At 35.7% G+C, this 22,766-nt stretch overlaps 1 protein-coding gene across 18 annotated transcripts in view; it reads left to right on the top strand.

Moving 5' to 3' along the window:
- The window catches only part of DTNB (dystrobrevin beta), a 211,535-nt gene that overhangs the window by 95,223 nt on the left and 93,546 nt on the right, over nt 1-22,766 (top strand). For all 18 annotated transcript variants that reach the window (XM_031466695.2, XM_031466696.2, XM_031466694.2 and 15 more), the window contains one exon: nt 10,262-10,386. In XM_031466695.2, coding sequence (XP_031322555.2) covers nt 10,262-10,386 — 125 coding nt within the window. The remainder of the gene's footprint in view (nt 1-10,261; nt 10,387-22,766) is intronic.

Here is a 22,766-nt window from a genome sequence, read left to right on the forward strand (position 1 = left end):
TAACCAGATGAGGAGCTTTCTGCCCTTGTAGTTGCTCAATAAACACTTCCAGTTCCTGTTACACTCCACGTCCGGAGAGTACTGCTCTACGAAGTAGCACGTGGCGGGTCTTGGTTTTCTGACCTTCCTGCTCTTTCTAACCTCCAGCCTCCCTTTCCTGGGACTCTGGCCGCCTGTGAATCTATTTTCACAGTACTCATGTGTTCTGCTCCTTTTTGTTTTAGCTGACTAGACCCTTTGTTTGCCAAAACCTGAAGTGTCCGTCACACTTCTTCCTTATTCTTTCCTGCCATGCAGTCTGTTACTGCATTTGAGCCAGAGAACTATCTGTTCAGTGTATGTGAGAAGCACTTCTAAACCAGAGATGATTTATAACTCACTGGTTTCCTCTTATGGAGTAATGTTTTGAAAGCGTCTCCAGTTATGTCTTTGGTCTGGAACTTTTATTTATATCTTTCACTCACAGACAGCACTCGGACAGTATTGAACTATTTCCAGTTGCTTGTTCACCCATATTTTCTTACTTTTATGTCTTTGGAATGTGTTAGTCTAGCTGCCTCTGTTGCCTCCCCTCCCCATCCTCCCAAATTTCCCTTGCCAACTTCTGTATACCCTCTGAGAGTCAGCTCAGCTATTGCCTCTCCTCCTGACCCCCAAGCTGACTTACATCTCTTCATGCTGTTCTGTGGCACTCAGATTACCTCTTTGAAGGCACTTACCATGCTACTCTTAATTATCTGTTCATTAGCATATTCTATTAGATCATAAGTCTTTAGTGTGTTACTAGGCCATTTACCCCCATGTTTGTTAAAGAACTTGTAAAGTTGGCATCTTGCACTTGTTCCAGTTTTTAAACTACTTTTGATCGTGGAAATGTTCATTTTATGTCTACTCAACTTGCAAAAAATATGACAGATTGATAATATTCAGTTTTGGCAAGTGTGGAGTAGATGACTCTAGAAGATTCTTGATAGGCGTGTGAATTGATACATTTGAAAAATTAAATTTTAAATGAATGTAATCTTTGACCCAGCAATTCTCTATTTCAATATAGGAAAGACCCTTGTACCAAGTATAGGTTTTTTAGTTAGGATTTTTGTATGAGGAGATGGCCAGAATCGCCAACAGTAGCAAAATGGTTAACTATGGTATATATGTAACTATAACTATGGAATTTATGGGGGGTGTGTGTGTGTGTATGTGTATATGTATATGTATATGTGTGTGTATATATGTGTATATATATATGTATCTGTAGCTGTGGAATTCTGTGTAACAGTCAAAAACAGTGAAATAGATCTATATGTACATATGTGGAATGAGGTGCATAGTTTTCCTCCCTCCTAAGAGATAACCTCTGTTTTGAATTTAGTGCCTAATATTTCCATTCATGTTTCTGTATTTTTATTACACATATGCATGTGACCATTAAAATATATAGCATTGTTTCTCATGTTTTTAACTTCATCAAAAGAGCATCAGAGTACATGTATCCTCTTGCATCTTCCTTTATTCTCTTACACTTTGTAAAATGATCTCCATGTCTATATGGTTATTTTCAGTGCCATATAAAATTCAATTCTATTAATATACCACATTATTGTGGTATTGACATTCAACTTGTTCCTAATTTTCTACTTTTCCTAACAAGGCTTTAGTGGACTTTCTGGCACAGGTCATCTTGTGCAGTCTGGTTTTTCTAGGGTATATTTTAATTTTAATTAAAAATTTTTTAATGGAGGTACTGGAAATTGAACCTAGGACCTCATGCATGCTAAGCATGCTCTCTACTGCTGAGCTAGACCTGTGGAATTCCTGAGTCCAGAGGTTGTGCATTTCTTAGAGTTTGCTAAGTTGCTCTCCAAGGGGGCTTTACTACTTCATACTCCCACCAGCAGTGTGTGAGCCTTACTGTGTATTCACATCTTCATTTATACGGAATAGTTTACTTTTTATTCTCTTATCGAGCAACAGGACTCTTAACAAGTTGTGAAGATGGGAATATACACTGCCAGCTAAGGCTACTGAGAAAGGGAATTCTGTCCATGTCATCAAACTGATATTTCTTAGGGCAAACCAATACTCAGTGCAGTATTTTCCCCTGTCGTATATACTGTGAAGAGTGCCAACCCCCACACAAAATGGGACGCTTTCCACCCAGGGTGGATTGATATCATGGCTCAATTAGCAGCCAAGTTTGGCCTTGAGCTTTGTTTTTGCTTACACACATTTGCAACTCTTTCAGTTATAACTTTATTTATGTTTAATGTTGCAATTGTTTGTATTTTAAAGGTACCCCTCCACCGCCAGGGTTGGTATGTGTGCAACCATAAATACTCTATTGGCTGTTGTGGCGTAGCTAGGAATGGCAGTCTACTGGTGTTGAATTCCAACAAATCTGTATTCTTTTTTTTACCCCCCCGGAAAGGAAGCTAAAACTATTTGGTGCTCAATCGAAGACACCGCTGTTCTTTACACAGCTCCTACCTTAGATGTTGTTGAATCAGTTGAGATAGCAGTGGTTTGTATTTTGTAGCTTAAGAGGTTGTAATTTATAAGTATGTTTCAGAAGCTGTATGTGAACTAGTTACATATTACTCTACCTAGCTACGTTTTCTTAACTGTCAGAGAGCTCATACTGTCACATCTTGGAAGAGTAACAAAAATTATATGGATTCCTTTTCTCTCATATATTAATCAGTCAAAATTATAGCTTTACAAATTAAGTTAAACTGGAGCTTAGCAATTATAATTTTTTTTTTTTTTACTTTCTAAATCAGTTATTCGGAAGCCTTTTAAAATAATATTTTATAAGATATATTATAACATTTTCAAAATAAATTTTTAATAAACTTTAATAAACAAAATAAGAACTAGGAATTCCATTTCAGGGTGGGGGACTGAGGACATGCTGTCACCTTTCCATCCTGCCCCAGATACTTAGAAATGATAGATCAGAATTTTAAAACTGATCTGAAAGAAAACTAGAGGGGAAGAAAAGAAGGGAAGCCCACAGCAGGTCCCAGATGTGAAGAACCCCTACAAAAAGTAGATGGAGTCAGTTTGCAAAAGAAAGCCTTGGTTGTAAACAAGGGCAGGAAAGCATTGTTGCTTAGGATAGGAATAACCTCTAGAGTGTTCCTGCTCAGAAATAGTTGATGTGGGCAATTGAATGGGGCTCAGGGCAAATGACAGAGTGACTCTGGTACTATAGCATGGTGTTGGTGGTGTCTTGGGCAGATGTAGTGTATATAGGACCTTGGGCTGGAGAGAGAGAGCTGGGGTTCAGGTGCTTGGTGAATTCCTGGGGAAGAGGAATCCGTATTCATAAGACTAGCTATAGAGCTTTTCCATGAGGTGGTACATTCTACCCCTTCTTCACTCTCACTGAAAACACGTCCCACTTCTCCCCTTGAAGTAGGCAGTGCACACACAGTAGATGTCTTAACAGGGAGCCTTGACTAGGAAGATGAGCACTTCATTAAAAATCACCAGAAACAACCGTGCAGAGGAGATAGCAGAAGAGTTTATTTTGGATGTAGGATTAATAGATGAGCAAAACTAGATTGTAAAATATGAGTAGTTGAACTCTTGGAGAGATACGAGCAGTTATTTTATCTACCAAAAATAACTGTTGATCTGGAAATTAACATTTTGATTGTCAAAATAAGAAATTTATTAGATGGGCTGATGAATAGTGTCTGCAGCTTAAGAGCAGGTCTGTGCACTGGATACTAGAGAAGAGAAGTATTCCTAAGCCATCACAAAAGGATAGAGTAATGGAGAAAAAAAACTAAGGCATGGGAGACAGATTGTGGAGTGCCATCTGATAACAGTTCTAAAAAGAGGCTAAAGAAAATGCAGGGAAATGATATTTAAAGAATAGATACAGTTTCAAGATGATTGAACAAACACTCTCTCTTCCTCCTGCACCAAGCCCATAGAAATGATAGAACATTAAGTTTGATTAATAAATTCCCTTTCAAGGTTGAAAGAAAAAGAATGTTCTAGACCTGAAGCTGTAAGACATCTTTAAGCAAAGGAGAAGTTACAGAAAGGAGCTGCTTACACTGCACGTTTGAGGCCATCACTACTGCCGGGGCCCTGAAGCTACTCTGCTGATTTTGTCAGAACAGATTCAGCATGAGGCCCCCAGCCAAGAGGCCACTAATGGCTAAGATGGCATGTGAACAGTCCTGTGGGAGATGGTTGCATGACCATGAAAACCTAGAGGAAGCATGGCACAATGAAATTCAAACAGCAAGACTACACTCTAGGGAAACAGAACAGTCAGAAAGAAACTTTAAAAATAGGTCAATTTAATCTCCTTAGAGGACCAAGGATAGACTTTCATGCTTAATATAAGAGGTGGAGGTTATGAAACTATAAACAGTAATGAAAATGAAAAACATATTTGTTGAACAAACTCATTGGATGGGCTGCATAGCAGAGTGGGTACAGCTAAAGAACAGATTATTGAACTGAAAGATCAGGGAGAGAAATTCTCCTGAAACTCAGCATCAAGAGATAAGAGTATGAAACAAAGGTCAAAGCATTAAAATTCATGTGGAAGTTCCAGTATTTCTCTAATAGGAGTTGCAAGTGAAGAAAGTTGATAAGAGACAATGTTTGAAGAAATCATGTATTAAAAATTTCCAAAACTGAAAAGGTATGAGCTGTTAGGTAGAAAGTCTCCTAACTGTGAAGATGAATACATTTTAGTACGTATAACTGAATCACTGTGCTGTACACCAGAAACTACAACATTGTAACTCAGCTGTACTTCAATTAAAAAAGCAGTTTAAAAAAAGAATACGTTTTAAAAAGAAACAACGCAAGTCAACACCTACGTAAGTCCTAGTGATAATGATGAAGAGGAATTCCTAGGAGACACTAGAAAGAAAAGATGGATGATCTACAAAAGAATAAGGATCCAAATGACATTAGACAATCAGTGGTTTTAAGAAACAACAGCAGAATGTCTTCAAGGTGCTGAGAGAAAGTAAATCTGAACTTAGAATTCTGTTCTCACCAAAGCTGCCTTTCAACATCATGGACACTACAATAACATTTTCAGAATTTAAAGACTTTGAAAGCCCTTTGCTGAAAGAACTATTTAAAGATACATGCAATAAGAAAAAAAAAATGAATCAAGAGGTAGTAATGGGATTTAAGAAAAAAAGGAAGCAGAGAAACCAGAAAAACAATGTTAAATCTAAATAAATACTGATCGTAAAATATATGACGATTTTTAGTAAGATGTAACTTGAATCAGCAAAAATAGCAACATGGAATTTGTGGCTAGATGGAGTGAAAAGGGGAATTAAAAACACACTAAAGATTTCAGGAGGAGGATAATATAATGTAATTAACTCTAACTTGTAAGAAAATATAATTTTAATTTTAAATATGCATTAAAAGTTTGAGTAACAACTGGAAGGATTAGATATAAAACTTCAAAACTATTAGAAAAAAAATGTAGCAAAAACAACTTTGACCAATCCAATAGAAGACGGGAAAATGGGAAAATAGAAAATCATGGTAAAATAGAAAACATAAAATAAGTTGCTAGGAATACATTTAAACATACATAGCAGTAATTAAAGTAAATGAAAGTGAATCAAACTTACCTAATAAAAATGTGAAAAACTCAAAGTTAACAAAGTAACAAAAACCACATGCTATTTTAGAGATGGATACAAACAGTTGATGATTAAGGGATGAAAAAGGTAGTATAAAATATTAATATGAGACAAAACAAGGCAAACAACATTGGAAGGGGCAAAGATGGAGAATTTAAAATGCTAAAAATAATTTATAAGAATTGGTATCAGTTGTGAGCCTGTTTGTCCTGCTCATGATAACACTGAGTATATATATGTATGTATATATGTGTGTGTGTGTATGTATATGTGTGTGTGTGTGTGTGTATATATATATATATACACATATATATATATATATATATATCTGCCTGCAAAGCTTATTCCCCAAATGTCTACATGCCTCACTCCCTCACCTCCTTCTTCCTTTACTCAGAATGGAGCCTTGCCTGAGCACATGCAGTAAGATTAGAAATCAACAACATAAAGAAAAAAATAACCTTGTATACGTGTCTGAAGTTTAAAGAGAAAATAAACCTCTAAAATTATGGGATAAAGATAATTGATAATCAAAATGATCAATATTAAATGACTATTAAAATAATGAGGACAATCTGGGAGGATCTCTCTGTGACCTCAGGGAGGGGAATATATCTTAAGATACAAAAGGCACAAAATATAAAAGAAAAGATTACTGAATTGGGACTACTGTATATTTAAAGATGACTATTCATCTAAAGCAATACAGTGAAAAATAAACCTTAAAATGGTAAGTTGTTCATAAGATTTAACCTTTGTAGGGTTAAAATACAAAAAATTTCAAGTACTCTTACTAAATCAGTAAGAGTAAACAAGCCCAGTGAAACACTACGCCAAAGCCAGGAAGAGGCACTTCACAGACGAGGAAACACAAATGGCCCATGAACATTGGAAAAGGTGCTCAGTCTTTCTAGTAATAAGGGAATTACAAATTCAAACCACAGTAACATTTATCACCCACCAGATTGGCAAATGTTAGATGTCTGACCGTAACCAGGGTTGGCCAGAACACAGTCAGGAAGTCCCTCGCACAGCTGATGGGAGTGGAAATTAGTGTAACCACTTTGTAAAAACAAGTTGGCAGTGCCTGGTAAAACTGAACGTGTATAACTTATGAGCCAATAATTCCACTCTTAGGAAATTCTTTCACATAGCCACCAGGAGACATGGACAAGAAAGTTTTATAGCCTTATTGTGACTGAGTCGTAAAAAATGGAAACAACCCAAATGTTCATCAGCACTGGAATGGCTGTATAAATTATGATGTAGTTAAGCAATGAAGTACAGTCAAGCAGGGAAAAAATGAGTTACAGTTATATGTATCAACATGGATTAACTGTAACATAATTTTGAGTATAAGAAGCAAGTTGCAGAAAAAATATTTGTCTATATAGGTTTTACGCATATATTAAATAAATCATGTATTACTTATAGTACATAATTGCTAAAATAATAAAGTTGGGGAAATAATGAATACAAAATACCAGTAGAGGAGCAGGTGTGGAAGGGATGGGCTGTGTTAAATAAGGGCCCACAGTGAGGCTTCAAAGTGATGGTAATGGTCTATTTCTCAGCCATAGTAGTGGGTAATGGGTATTTGTTCTGTCACTTTTTAGACTGTACACACACATTTTATCCGCTTTTTGATGTATTTTTTAAAAATGTAACTTGCAGTATTTATAAGAGATTTTGAAATTAGGTAAAGTGGATTAAAGTATTGAAAATGCGCTAAGATTGAAAATCATCGCGTGAGTGGAGGAGATCTGATTTTCTAGGTGCATGTCTCCCCTTATACGTGTTAGGGTTCAAGTAAGGGGAGACGTAGGTACCAAGACCTAAGGGAACATCTCTGGCCTAGTAGCTTCAATGAAGTGAAGTGTGGGACTCCCCAGTCCCTACACCTGGATTATTTTTCTTTCTCCCTCACTCCCTTCACTTCTATAAATATTTAGTGACCAACTGCCAAGTCCTGGGCGTTGTCTTAGGGCCCGAGTAGCCAGAAGAGGTAATGTCCCTTCCTTGGTACATATTTATAGTAGTTTTGAACTCTTGCTTACAGGCTTTACTAATCTCAGTTTCCTGACCTGGCTCCACAGTGAAATTCACTTCAGACCCATCTCATAATTCACTCGTTGAGACCTTTTTAAGGAAATCATTTGTCTATTTAGACAACCTAATTGAATGCATTATCTGGAAAATCTTCAGGGTATCCTTTTTGGTTTGATCCTAACCCTTAGTTAATTCCTGTATATATTTATTTTCAGTCTTTTTCCGCTTCCTCCTTCCCATACATATCAAGCATCTCATGATGTTTGGAATTAGCTTTGATGTGTTGATTTTATTTTCCTGTCTATATTTTTGAGACTTGAAATGGGATCTAATCTTAAACCTTGACTTAGAGCAGTATTTTCGAAGGCACAACAAGCATGCTGCTAGAGAATATTAGGTGGTACGAGGGGAAACATTTTTTATTTTAACAATCTTAATGTTTATTGTAAAATACACATTTTCGTGGCCTGTGATTTCATGGCTGGTGTTACTCAGGATGCAGCTAAAGTAGTCTGTGTGATAATCTATCTCACATAGACTGCATGAATTAATGGCCCAGGTGGTTCTCAGATATAGCAAAAAATCAGGAACTGAATACATAGGTTACAGATGTAGTGTTTGGTTGTAAAGGTGAATTAGGATATTCATTGGTGTCCTCTGTCTCCTACCCATATCGTAACTCTCAAAAAGTTAAGCTTATGTGGTTTAGTCAGGAAAAAGCAATCTAGAAAATTCATCTCGGTAAATAATTTGTTCAAATAACATATTCTTGTTGGAGATGAGGTTCTGGAAATACGCAGATGAATAAAGTGTAGCTCCTACCCTTCAAGAGCACAGATCTAACAGAGATAGGCACATAAATTTAAAAGTTCAGTATTGTATTGGAATCGGGCAACAGGGAAAATTTGTACTTGGCAAGTGGGTAGCGTGGAAAGGTGGGTACCAACTTATGGAACAGTGAGGAAAGTCTTCAGAGAGGCAGGGAGACAAGTAGTCTTGAGAGGTGAGCAAAAAACTTACAAAGAGGTAGATTGGGAAAGGGAGACCTCAGAAAGGCACGTGCCAAGGTACAGTGATCGAAGAGAGCATGGTGCGTTGGGTTAACTGAGCAGCTTGTTTATGCTGATGTGCGGAGAAGGGTGTGGAGGGAGGCAGGAGCCTGGTAGAGAAGCTCTTGAATATGATAGAATTTGATAGCATGTGTTTAGATCTTAGTCTATAAATGATAATCAGCCTCTGAAGGATTTTAAGTAGAAGACTGACATGATGTCTGGGGTCTTGTAGAAGATGGAATAAAGGAGGAAGAATCAGGGTCACATTACAGTTGGTTGTTGAGCAAAGGGACCATGGAGAACAGTTGTGGGGAAGTTCAGAATTTCTGTTTTGTTTAGCTTCATATGATTTTCAGGAAATTAGATTACTTACAGATTTTTCCCAGAATTTAATGTGTTGAAGGGGATAGTGGTAGGTGATTTGGAGCCAATATATGAAGTTTCTGAAAATGTTGGTATTATTCAGTCTGTTAGAAGCAAGGTATTAATTAACTTTCCCTATATAGTCTTAAAGGTAAACAGATTTTTACTTACTTTGTGTTAAAATACAGGTAAGCAGCATATAAAACTGGAGATGTGCTATTGATGAGACACACAGCTGCAAACAAGTTCCATTTTCCAGTAAGAGTGGTACATATGGTAACGCACTACAGAGGCAGAAAACTGAAATATTTATACTTTTTTGCAATTAGTATCCTGCCAAGGAAATCTCAGACAACAGCATTATTTAAAGGGAAGTGGGTGGACAATAAAATAAGTATATAAAGAACTTTCTTTAAATATGGGTTTCATATTCTGCATAACTTAGTGGTGGCATATTGTTTACTTTTGTGCATATTTACTGTTAAACCTGAGGCCTGATAGTCTTTGGATTTGGTGTGTACTGTTCTCCCTTCCTGAGTAATGTATTAGTATGCCAACTTATTTTTGTACCTTCAGCATATCATAATTTAGAGTCACAGATCTGATGCTTACTGCTTGCGTGTGTGAGGACACACATTTGTATCTGGATACATAGCCAGACCCTTAACACAAAATGTTCTGTTTCACATTTTATTTGGGGAATACTCTCTTAATATCTTAGTCAGCTAATTGGCTAACATTCAAGAGCCATGAGCTCTCAGCATTATCTTAACCTTTTAGTATTTCAGTACAGCAAAAATTTTTGACTCTGATCAAAATTAACTATAACTTTTAATCAAAAATGATCCAGAAGCATAAAAAGAGGGGGTTCCTGCAAAAAGCACAAAGAGATGCTCAAAAGGAAAGTTAACACTAACTGGATAGTGTGACTGCAGAGTAGAAATGAGGAAGCTGAGCACAGAAATGAAGGGCTACAAATGACCTCGGAACAACTGCAGGTTCCTTTCTGCAAGGCTCAATAAAGTTGACTGTAGTAGTGCCACTTAGTTTGTATTTGAAAAGATGTTTTCTACAGCTCTTGTCACTAAGTAAAAATTCTTTTTCGTTCTTTTGAAAATTCCGTTCCTGATTTCCTTATTTTCTGCCTTGACACAGAAATCCCCTGCAAAGAAGCTGAGCCATGCAATTAGTAAATCCTTGGGGTGTGTACCCACCAGAGAACCCCCGCATCCTGTTTTTCCTGAGCAACCAGAGAAACCACTTGACCTTGCAAATATAGTGTAAGTATATACCTGGAGATGGATATGAATTATACTGAAATGGAAACCTTGCTCTGAATTCTTTTGGATCAAAACCAAATATCACCTAACATGAGCATTTAACCTTCTGGTTTTTACTTTACTTTTGGGGAACTTAAGACTTCCAGCTTTCAGCTCTTTAAATCACCATAAATATCTGTGTGGAAACCTAGCTCCTGAGCCCTGAAGCCTGAGTACTGTAGCAGTCTCCACCAGGAAATGAATACATTGAAGAGTAATTAATTGTGCTGGGTCTAACAAGGTTCCCTTTTGTTGTATGTGTGTTCTTCCTTAAGTCAGCCAGTAGAGATCTTTTCTTCTCTACAACAATAATGCCCATAGAGGTTTTAAAAGCTAGTTTAAATAGCAAGGAAATGAAAATCAACCTAATTTGCTCTTTTTGTATTGAGAGAAAATTAGGAAACACAAGACTATACTCTATAAATAAAACTAGTGTTTTATTTTTAGTTGAATATTCATGCTAAAGAAAAGAAAGCTAGAGAGGGACAAAAAAGCTGGAGAAATAGAGAAAGAAGGAAAATAAGGAGGAGGAACAACAAAAACTAATAATCAGCCTCTAAACCTCTTAAATAAGCATATTCAGTGGACTCTGCTGGATAAAGTCAGTGGGTTTTTGACCATTAGTCTTTTTCAGGCATTTGGAAGTTTTTCTGTTGGAATAGACATCTCTTTTCTTCCACCTACTCAAGCTATGTAGTTTGACTAAACGAGCTCTTAGGGTTCTTGATCTTTTCTTTCTCTCTTTCATTCAATAATTTTAAAATGTTCATATTTATTAAAGAATACATAGATTAAAAATTCATTAATACAGAAGAAATACAATAATACATACAACCAAACGCAGCACATCCTCCCACCCTTCGTTGTGCTTTGTCTGGGTTTTAGATCTGCTAATGGATACCTTCGTATCTAAATAATGTATTTAGAGCATCGTTTCTTGATTTATCTGTTTTGGACATTACTCAACTGCTTCTGTGGTGTAAAGGACCAACCTCATTTATAGCTCTACATATCAACCCACCTCAGCTTTTCATAATTTTATCACCATTTTTAAAATTAGTTACCTTTGTAGTTTTAAATGCAATTCTTAAACCTCAAGTTTCTGTAACTTCTTTTGACTTCCACTATGTAAACTGAGGAACTGATTGCCTTCTGTCTACTTTTCCCTTCTCCTTTGGCCTCCTAATTTCTGCCATCTATGCCATTGCTTTTGTATTGTCAGAGCTGATAATATTTCTTTTCTCTCCTGTGATCATAACTGAGTCTTCTGAGATTTATTGAGGGCTAAATCTGAAAGTTGAAAACCAAACAATAGCTTTTGCAGTTAGTACCATTCATTACGAAGCTGAATAGCGTGCCGTGGTTCTGTGTATCCTTTTGTTTAGTTCCTGTGTTGTGATCTCTGTGCGGTTCTCATCAGAATTCAGTGACATCTTCTTTCTTACACACCACGGATTGTAAACTGACTATATTTCAATTAAACAAAAAAGTAAAAAAATTTTTAAGAAGCATGCCTGTTGACTTTCTAAATGGATTGGCTTTCTTGTACTATTTTTTTGGTGGTTTTTCCTTTGATTTCCCATTGATTTCTTCTTGTTGGGAAAAAACTATGCTTTTTTCCCCCGCTGTGTTCCATAGTGGATTTTACCTACTGTATGTAATCCATTTTTTTTTGGGGGGGGGGTTTAAATTTGTTAACCTTTCCCCTTTTTTGATAGTGTTTTTTATTTGCAGTTTTTATTTAAAAAAAAAACAAAAACCTTGCCTGCTCTAACATTGTAGTGGTTTTCTCTTTAAGTCTTGAGGATGTCCCTTTCCCATGTGTCTTTAAGTTATCTGAAATGGATTTTTGTGTATGGTGTAATGTAGAATATCTAATTCTCTTTTTCTCTCTCTCGTTGCGTTTGAATAATAACTTGTCTCGGGGCCATTGATTGGATAATCCACCATTTCCCCACTTAACTACAATGCTACCATTGTCATAAATGAAGTTCCCAAGTACCCATGGTCTGGTTTCTGGGCCCATTATTCTGTTCCTTTGGTCAAAATGTCTACCGCTATACCAATATCATACTATCTTAATTACTGTAAGGGATTAAGTAATCTTCTTTTTTAGGAACGTCTTGTCTATTCTTTGCCCTTTGCTCTTTCATATAAATTTTAGAATCAGCGTACTGAGTCCCTCATAAAATTTTGTTGGACTTTTGATCAGAGATTCATTGAATCTAAAGATCAAACTGGGGAGAAAAAGACATCTTTATAGTATTAAGTCTTCCATTTCCATAAATGTGTTATATCTTTCTGTTTATTTAAATACCCTTTTGTGCTATTTAGTAAAGCTTTATAATTTTCCTCAGAAAGGTCTTATGTATGTTAAATGAAATCTTTTGTACTTTACATTTGTTGTTGCTGTTGGAAACAGTACCTTTTCTCCTACAGTTACTTTGAGATATAATTTACATGCAGTAAAGGCTTCTACTTTAAGTGTACAAATCAGTGAGTTTTGGCAAATGTACACAGTCATGCAGACGGTACCTTTTTTGAATTACGTTGCTTAACAGTTTGTTGCTGGTGTAGGGAATGCACATTGCTTTTGTATTTTAATTTACTGTGTAGTCATCTTGCATAAATTGCTCATAAATCTAGCTGTTTGTACTCAGATTCTTTTGGATTTTCTATAAATAATTATATCACCTGTAAATAATGATTGCCTTCTTTCTTCCCTCCAATTTTTTATACTTTTAAATATTAATCATACTTTTTTTCTTTTGGTTTTATTATGCCAGCTAGAACCTCCAGTGCAATATTGCATAGAAATGGTTAAATAGACATTCTTGCATATTACTAAATCCCAAGGAGAACGTTTTCAGCATTCATTTTAGTATGTTATTTGATGTAAGTTTTTTGTAGAAACTGTTTATCAGGTAGAAGAGGTTCCCTTTTATTCCTGGTTTGCTAAGAGTGCTTTCTTTTTGCCATGAATAGATGTCAAATTTTATCAAAGACTTTCTGCGTCAAGATGATAGTGTGATTTCTTTGTTCTATTAATGTAGTGAATTACATTAATTGTTTTTTTAAACAACCCTACATTCCTGGAATAAACATAAGTTGACCCTCCTTTTGATACACTGCTAGATTTCATTTGCTAATATTATGTTTGGATTTTTTTCTATGTTAATAAGTTAAAGTGTCTTGTAATTTCCCTTGATTTGTTTTGTTTTGTTTTGTTTTAATGGCAAAGTTTGCCCAGTTTGCTATCTTCAAGAAGTTGAAGAGCATTCTCTCTTTTATATGGAAGAGCTTACTTAAGACTGGAATTATTTGCTCCTTATATTTTTGGCAAAAAAAATTTACCAATGAAGCTATCTGTGCTTAATGCCTTCTTAGTGAGAAGATTTTTAACCGTTAATTTCATTTAAAAAAACAACCATAAGACTATTTTTATTTTTTATTTATTTTTGAGTCACTTTGGAACATTTTATAGATGTAGGAATTTGTCAATTCCATCTAAACTTTCAGTTATTGGCACAAAATTTAAAATATTTTACCTGCAGTATGTGTGCTAAATAATATCTCTTTTTTGTCCCTACTCTCATGTATTTAGTTGTTTTTTTTTTCCTCAAAAAGTCTTACCATAGGTTTGCTCAATCTTTTAGGCTTTCAGAGGACCAACTTTTGGTTTTGATGATTCTCTTATTGGATGTATTGTATATTTTTTTAAATTTTACATATTTCTACCCTTTATTATTTCTTTTATTATAGATTCTTTGGGTTTATTTTGCTATTCTTTTTCTAACTTATTGAAAGATATGCTTAGCTTACTCATTTCAGGTTTTTTTCCCCCTCACATAAGCATTGAAGGCTATAAATTTCTCTAAGCACTGCCTAAGTCCAAGTTTTGTTATGTAATATTTAAAAATTGTTTAGTTCTAAATATCTGCTAAGTTCTGTTATGGTTTCTTCTTTGGAAAGTATGCTTTCTTAATTTCCAAACATATGGGGGTTTTTCTAGTTGCCTTTTCATTATTAATTTCTAGTTTGTTGAGACATGCTTATTATCTACTATATGATCAAGTTTTTGTTACGTTCCAAGTAAAGTTGAAAATGTTTCTTCAGTGCTTTTGGGTGCAGAGTTGATAGTGAATGAATGTATGTCAATTAGGTCAAATTTGTTAACCAAATTTGTTAACCAGCCTTACTGACTTGTTCAAAATTATACATATTTCTCTAAGAAATTGAAATTTTTTTCTTATGTAGTGACTCTCTTTATTTTTAATTATTCTATTTGTTCTCAAGTCTGTTTTATCTGCTGGTAACATCTTTTAATATCTTATGCTAGTTATGTGCCTAGTATAACTTTTCCCATCCTTTTTCTTTCGATTTTCTCAGTTGCCCTTAGGTTTTCAGTATGTTTCTTATAAATTGTAAGCTGGATTTTAAAAATGTAATGTAACAACCTGTCTTAACTGGTGAGTTTAGCCATTTAAATATATTACATCATAATTATTATAATTAGTCATTTATTATAATTAAACTTGATTTATATAGTTACAAAATTATAGTTATAAAATTATATTTATATATTTTTATATTTATTTTAAATAAAAATTATATATTTTAAATAAAGTATATTTTATATTTATTATAGTTATATATTTATATTAAAATTATATAAATTATATAAAATTATATAAATTATATAAAATTATATTTGGACCTTTTTCTATTCTCTTTTGTGCTATTTATAATATTTTTTATTCCCCTTTATTCACATATCCCACTCTAGTCACCCTTTCCCCCATGGGTAACCATTCTCATGTACTTAATTGTCTATCCTTTTTTCAGTATCTGTTCCTGAAAACTATGAATTGTTTTGTATCTTCTTTTTTAAAATTTTACATATGTGGTATGCTGAACAATATTTTACCTACCCATTCCCTGTGACGGACACCTGGGTTGCCTTCAGATCTCTGTCTCCGCATAGAATGCTGTAGTAAATACCTCAGATGTTTCCCCAGTGGAACTGGGTAAGAATTTATACCTTGGATACAAGTCGTTGGGTCAAGGGTTATGTATGTCCTCACCAGACATGTGTTGGGGAATCCAGTTGTTTAGTGTAGACTTTCAGTTAATCTCCATTTTAATTCAGACCTTGTACCCCCACCTCCACCTGGTGTGCCTGAGTTTGGAGACATTCTGGTCAATTTCACTAGAGAGTAAGCTGCAGTTTCCCACCGGCCTAGAAAGAAGTAGTCATCTCACTGAGTGGTGATGGGCAGTCAGGTGGAAGAGGCGGGGAGGCTCAGCTTCTCAGGCAGACTTTCAACTAATCTTCTTTTTTAAAAAAAAAATTGTGTGTTTGTGTATGGGGGGGTCATTAGGTCTATGTTTTTAAATTTATTATTAGTTTTTTGTTTTGTTTTTTTAGTGGAGGTACTGGGACTTGAACTCCGGACCTCATGCATGCTAAGCACATACTCTGCCACTGAGCTATACCCACGTCCCTCCTCAGACCTTTTTTAAAAAAATAAAAATAAAACATTGAAAAGTTGTCGTTTCCTATGTCCTTCCTAATCCTATTATTGTTTCTCTCTCCCAAAGAGTAGCCACTAACATTTATTTTGTATCTGTCACTCTGTATGTGTTTTTATACTTTTACTGAATCTTTATACATCTTAAAAATCACATATTTTAAAACTTTATATAAATGGTTATGCTCTGCGTATCCTTCTGTAAGTTTATTACTTTATCAAAGACTATACTTCTGAGATTTATCCAAAATCTGGAATGATATTCATTGAGTGACTATCCCACAAGTAATCCATTCTCCTGTTGGCAGACACAGAGGTTGCTTCCAGTTTTTCACTACAGCCTGCAGTGGTGCTGTGGCATTCTTGTACAGAGAGTTTCTCTAAGGTGGAAGTGTAACTCCTGGATCCTAAGATATGAATATTGCATATTCAGGATAGGCTAGATAATAATGCAGTAGAAAATTAACCTCCAAGTCTCATGGTTCAACTCATGAATGTTTGTCACTCACGCAAAGTCCATTGTGGATTGGAAGGACTCCAGAGCAGCTGAACTGTGGGCAGTGGCTTGGTGGCTTAGGCTGCTTCAGTTTCTGGCTTCGTCATCTCAGTCAAGGCCTGGGGAAGAGAGCATGTGGGGGCCACTTAGTTTTTTTTTTTTCTCTTTTTGCATTCGATTTTTTGGGGGGAGGGTATTTGCATGGGCTTTTTTTTTTTTTAATTGAAGTATAGTTAGTTACAATGTGTCAATTTCTAGTGTATAGCCTAATGTCCCAGTCATGCATATATATTCATTTTCATATTCTTTTCATTAATAGTTATTACAAGATATCAAATATAGTTCCCTATCCTATACAGAAGAATCATATCAGTTCTTCTGTGCTTTGGTTCAGAAGTGACATGTGTCATTTCCCTCCCTACTGTACCTAACTTCAAGTATTTATCATACTCCGTGTACCTAGGAAAGAGAGGAGAACCAGATACTGATCAGCTCTAGTACTGTATGCCGTAAGTGCATGCAACTTTGTAGATATTACCTAGAACTCAAATTTTATAGTTCAGGTATTTATTAATCTGAATTATGCCCAAACCAAGTATATAGTCAGCAGGCCACTCAGAAAACTCAATGATAGCTTCCCTTTTAGATTCTGGTGAAATTTTGAGTAATTAATACCATTTGGATTAACTAGACAATTTTTAAAGTCCCATTCAACTTTGAGGTTCTGTGTTTTGTAGATTTTTTTTTCTTTTTTAATATTTGCCACATGTCAGTGATTCCCAAACCTGCCTGATACCAGGGTCAGTAAACTTTTAAAAGTATAGCTTACTAGGTTACTTCCATTCTAGGTCAACTGAATCATTTTTCTGGGGGTGGCCTGAAATCTACATTTTAAAAAAGTTTCCTAGTGAATCTGCTCAGATTATGGAACCACCTCATTAGAACTTAAGTGGTTTTAGCCATCTTAACAATAAGCTAAGAATTCAATGCTAAGCATTCAAAAGCGGAGATAGAGTACAACTGAAATATAATTCTGTGAATCTCAGTTCTTAATGTTTGCTGAGATTTAAGTTTTCTATTCATTCAGCAAATATTTATTGAGGACTTTCCAGGTACTATCCAAAGTACAAACAGTATTCACACAGTACTTCACTTATATGCGAATAGGTTTGAGTGAGTGAGGAAGCCAATTTTATGAAGTGCGGTGTTTTGGGCTGGCTTCCTTAGGAAAGAGTTACAAGTACAGCTCAAGCGATGAAAAAATTGGAAGGCGTGGGCTGCTGTGTGCATTTCTCATCATGATCAGGAAAAAAATGTTTGCTGTTCTGCACTTAGAAATGAAGGAGATGAAGATAGCTCCTATATTTGAATGCTTAAAGTCAGCAAAATATTCCATTCAGATAGGATCATGATTATTTTAATCATTGCCTTCCTATATTAATTTAAAATGGTCTTTTTTTAGACAAAGAATAGGTAATTTCCTTGCACTTCAGGGTCTTACAACACTGTAGGCATTATTTTCAAACACTTAAGTTGTTTATATTTGTTTTACTAAAAATCAGATTGGGATGAACACCATCTACCTAGGAGGTTGAGAGTTAGGGATGGGACCCAAGGGAATGGACAGCCAGCATTCTTGGACCTTTCCTTGGGCCACTAGTTAAACACTTTTTAAGTAAGCTCACCCTTTACAGTGATTTCTTATGTACCATGCTTATTTGTTTACAACTTTTAAAAAAAGAGAGGACATGCTGGAAGGTATGTATCTTTGACCATTTCAAACTAGATCTTCCTCAGTAGAAAATAAAGCTTCTTGCTAAAGTTTTAGTTTGATGGTCAAATTTGTTCAGTTTTTCTTTATGTTTCTGGCTTTCATGTCATACTCAAAACTTATGTTCTCACTTCAAGATGATAAGAGTACCTCTGACAGTAAATTTCTTATTTCTGTACTTTTTGTTGTTGTTATCAGGTGTGAGATAGGAATTTATTTTTTTTCCATAATGGATAGCCGTTAGTCCCAACTCCATTATTTTCCTGCTAACTGTGTTGCAGTTTTAATTTTGCCTTCCTTTTGGCAATGTTGATAATTCCCTTTGAAAGCTCTGAGAAATAATATAAATCACTTCTCTAACAAGATGTCTTTACCTTATGGTCTGCCTTTATCTTATTAGTAGGTTAAGAAAGGGTTTTGTGAAGTATCACATTTATAGTGAAGATAAATAGGAATTAGGCACGTGGAGGGTAGGGAGGAGCGTTCCCAGCAGAGCGGAGCAGGAGGAAGGCTGCAGAAGCAGGCATTGATTTTGGACATTATCCCAAATTGAAGGGTTTTAGGTAGGAGAGGGACATGCTGAATTTTGCACTTGAAGGAATCACTGTCTGTTGTGTGTAAAAAGGGAGTGGGATAAGGGTGAATAAAGAAGAGGCCAGCTAGGGGTCTTTTTCAGGGGCTAGGTGTGAGATAATGGTGGGTTGGACTATTATGGTCGTAGTGGAGATGGGGAAAAGTTTGTAAACACATTTTTAAAAATCTTAGATTTTGCTAAATGCCCAGAGATAAAATTAAAACTCCAGTGGAAATTTGAGACAGGAATTGAAACTAAGTATGATGATAAAACATTTTAATGTTAATTGTTTACATTTCACTGTTAGCATAGGTTAGAGATCGACTCAGATCCTCACAAACTTGAGATTCAAGTGTTTGTTGCGCACCCAGCGTTCCAAGCCCTTTGATCACCTCTTCTGTGTATGTTATTTCATTTAACCCTCACAGCAAACTTTGCAGCATAGGTAGCCTTAACCTGTAACAGATCAGGAGGCAGTATCAGGGAGGTTGAATGACCTGCCCAAGATCACACAGCTACCAAGTGACGGAGTTGGGGCTAGAGCCTGAGCTCCTGGCTCCATGCCGAGCCTTCTTTCCCAGTTTCCTAACAGGCTGACCCAGTCAGAAATTGTTGTAGAAACATCTGCTAATTGAACCATTGTTTGAACCCTGTGGTCAGGTTTAGAATCAAGGGACAACGTGGAATAGCTATACCTTTGTTGGTTGAAAAACAGAAGGGAGGCAGTGTGATATGACAGAAGAAAAACTAGGTTAAAAATCAGGAGACATCAGTTTGTGTTTCTGTGAAATGGTGGTATTTAAACTCATCTTAATTATCTCAAGATGGTGTTTTAGGATAATGTATCTGAAAGTGCTTCTGAGAGGTTAGGATGCTATAAATATTATATTCTAAACTCTTAAAGTCTTTTCCTCGGAATAAAGTAAATCATGCCACAAAAATGGACCCTCTGCAAAGGCTGGGACTCTATCTTGCTCTACACTGAGTCCCCAGTGCCTAAATAGTGCCTGGGCATGGTAGGCATGTAAAATATATTGCATGAATGAGTGATGCGAAACGTGATTTATATAAACAGACTCCATCCTCCTCTGTTTGTTTGTTTTTCCTGCAGTAAATAAGTCATGTGCCTACAGTACCTGAAGGCTCCACTAGATGTCAGGCATATTTTCTCAATTGGTTCATTGTGTTTCTTTTCTGATGAGTTGAGAATATTAAGTAAACAAGGTTTTTCAAGTGCATCTCAAACAAAACCAATTTACTTATCATCAACACTGTAGCAAATTTTCTTCTGTCTTTGAGAGAAGTAGTTGTTTCTTTTGCTTAAAGCATTTTTGTAAAACTTCTAGCCCTTGGAGACTCAGATAAGCGTTCCGCTAGCCTAATTCAAGCAATTTGTTGGTGCTTACGATCTAATTATCTAACCACATAGTCCTTATATCTGATTTCTTTAATTAGCAATTCATCACTATTACATTTCAGTTTGTGGTTATTTATTTCTGAGAGAAAGCAGAACTTCCCGATGTCAGCTTAGTATGTTTGTTCTCTGAATTCCAGCATGACCAGTGTCTCCCTCGATACACCTGTGATTGATCTAGTCTCTTCAGCAGGAGTTGGCAAACTATAACCATAGGCTGAATCCAGCCTGTCGCCCATTTTTGTATGGCTCATGACCTAGGAATTTTTTTTTTAACTACTTTTGAGTGGCTGAAGAGGAAAAGAAGAATGTTTTGTGAAAAATGATATGAAATTCAGATTTCAGTGTCCATAGATAAGGTTTTATTAGGACACAGCCACGCTAATTCATTTACGTATTTTCTGTGGCTGCTTTTGGGCTACAGTGGCAAAATTGAGTCTTGCAACTGAAATCATAAGACCCTCGAGGCCTAAAATGTTTATTATCTGGCTCTTTTCAGAAAAGCTTGCCAACCCCTACTCTTAAGGAAGGGTTGCTAAAAACTGCAAATTTAGGGCACTTTGTGCTTCTTGGTAGTCTTTTCTCTGAATGCTCATCATCTCCTTTGGTTTGATGGTCCAGGTTGTTTTTTCCACCCAAGGGTGAAGGTTAATTTGGTAGCTTCTTCTGTTAAAGCATTTGGATAAAGTTTGTTACCTAGAAACCAGATTACCTTTTTACCGTTTCTCTCTGTTCATATATAAATATGTACATGTTTGAACAGCTAACCAACCAGTTTTCTCCACATCTTGTATCAAAACAGAATTCAGCTAGACAATAAAAAAAGCTGTTAAATTATGCTATAATTATAGAATTATAATTACAACAATACTTTAATATGGTTCTTATTTGTCCTATTGTAGCTACTTTTCTGTTTAATACTGACTTAGTTGCTCTACACACAAACACAAACACACATACACACACACACGATTTAATCAAGCCAATCTGTCCTCTTTGTTGTTTTTTCTTTTACAAAATCATAGATATTTTTTCTCAGTTCAAGTTTTTATTTGATGAAACTTATTACAAACTCATTCTTTTGTTGTTGAAATTTCAGATGCCATTTCTGTGGGTGATAATTTCAATTGGAGGTTTTTTTAATAATTAAAAAAGTATGTAATGATGGTAAAAAGAAAAACACATAGCATAAAATTTACCATCTTAACCATTTTTAAGTGTATGTTTTAGTAGTGTTAAGTGTATTTTCCATCTTGCAAAGCTGGACCTCTGTGCCCATTGAACCACTCTCCATTTCTTTCTCCCCCGCAGACCCCGGTAACTGCAGTTGACTTTCTGTTTTTATGAGTTTGTCAAGTCATAGGTTTATTTTTTTGAACTTTAGACCACTGTGCCTAAATATCTGATGCTTTCAGTGTTTTGGACTTTTCATTATAATGCAAAAATTCTGCCTGTTTTATTCTTAATTCATAGTGACTTTAAATCAGTAGAAATTCACCAGACCCGGAATAATTTAAGACCATTTGTAACCCTACAAAAAACAGGTCTGAATTCTTGTTTATGTTGTTTAGCTATTAAAGCACATATTTCTGATACTTCTTTTAAAATGAGTGAATCTGGAATTCTAAATGGCTTTTTTGATGAGGGTGTTTCTAGCTAATTGTCCTGTGCAAAACCAAATGCCTCATTGTTGGCAACTTTTTTTATTAGTCAAATTTGGTTTTTTTCAAAGTTATGAATTAGCTTTGAATTCTCCCAAAAATTATTATAGAATTTATGATATTGGTAAGTTGATGTGGGTTGAAATCACTATCTTCCACAGGTATTTACTGAATGTGAATTGTGAACAGAGCTCTGTGCTTGGTGCTGAGGGGAGTCTTATTTGAGAAAACTGACAAGATGATATTTTCCTCTTAGATTTCTGGGTGAGTCTGATGTTCTAGTCACTTGAAAGGAGTATCAGATCCATTCTGGGTATCTTGGTCTCCTGAGACTGAACCTATTTGGAAGATTTTAATTTTGAACTGTCTCCAACAGGCAATTCTTATACTTTGGCTCTTAGATCATAGGTCATCTGATATTAATTATGTTTTGCATTTTGCTGGGGTGGTTTTTGAGAACCTAGCAACTGAGGAACACAAGATCCTCTTAGAGCCTTGAGCTTCACTCAGTTCTGGCTTGGGTGTTGTCTGTTTGGCTCCATTGCAGGCTGAAGGTCCCAGATAATCATTCTTTTCTAGGCTTTGGGTAGCTGACCCTGAAAGTGTATCTCTCCAAAAAAGGAAGAGGGAGCACAGAAAGCGCTGGTACCAAGGATCATGAATCATCTTAGAAATAGGATAAGATTTTTGCCTGAACTCTGTGTGTGTGTGTGTGTGTGTGTGTGTGGGTGGGTGGGTGTGTTGGAGAAATAGGAGGACTTGCATACACTCACAAACCCACACATGTGAGTATATGTGAGTGGTACCTGTGTGTGTGTGATGGAGAGGGATGGTCACATGGACAGCAAATGTGATGATTGATTATGATGCAGTGGGGAGAAACAGCATTATTTA

The sequence above is a fragment of the Camelus dromedarius genome, chromosome 15, assembly GCF_036321535.1.
Source record: "Camelus dromedarius isolate mCamDro1 chromosome 15, mCamDro1.pat, whole genome shotgun sequence".
In the NCBI taxonomy this organism is placed as follows: Eukaryota; Metazoa; Chordata; class Mammalia; order Artiodactyla; family Camelidae; genus Camelus; species Camelus dromedarius.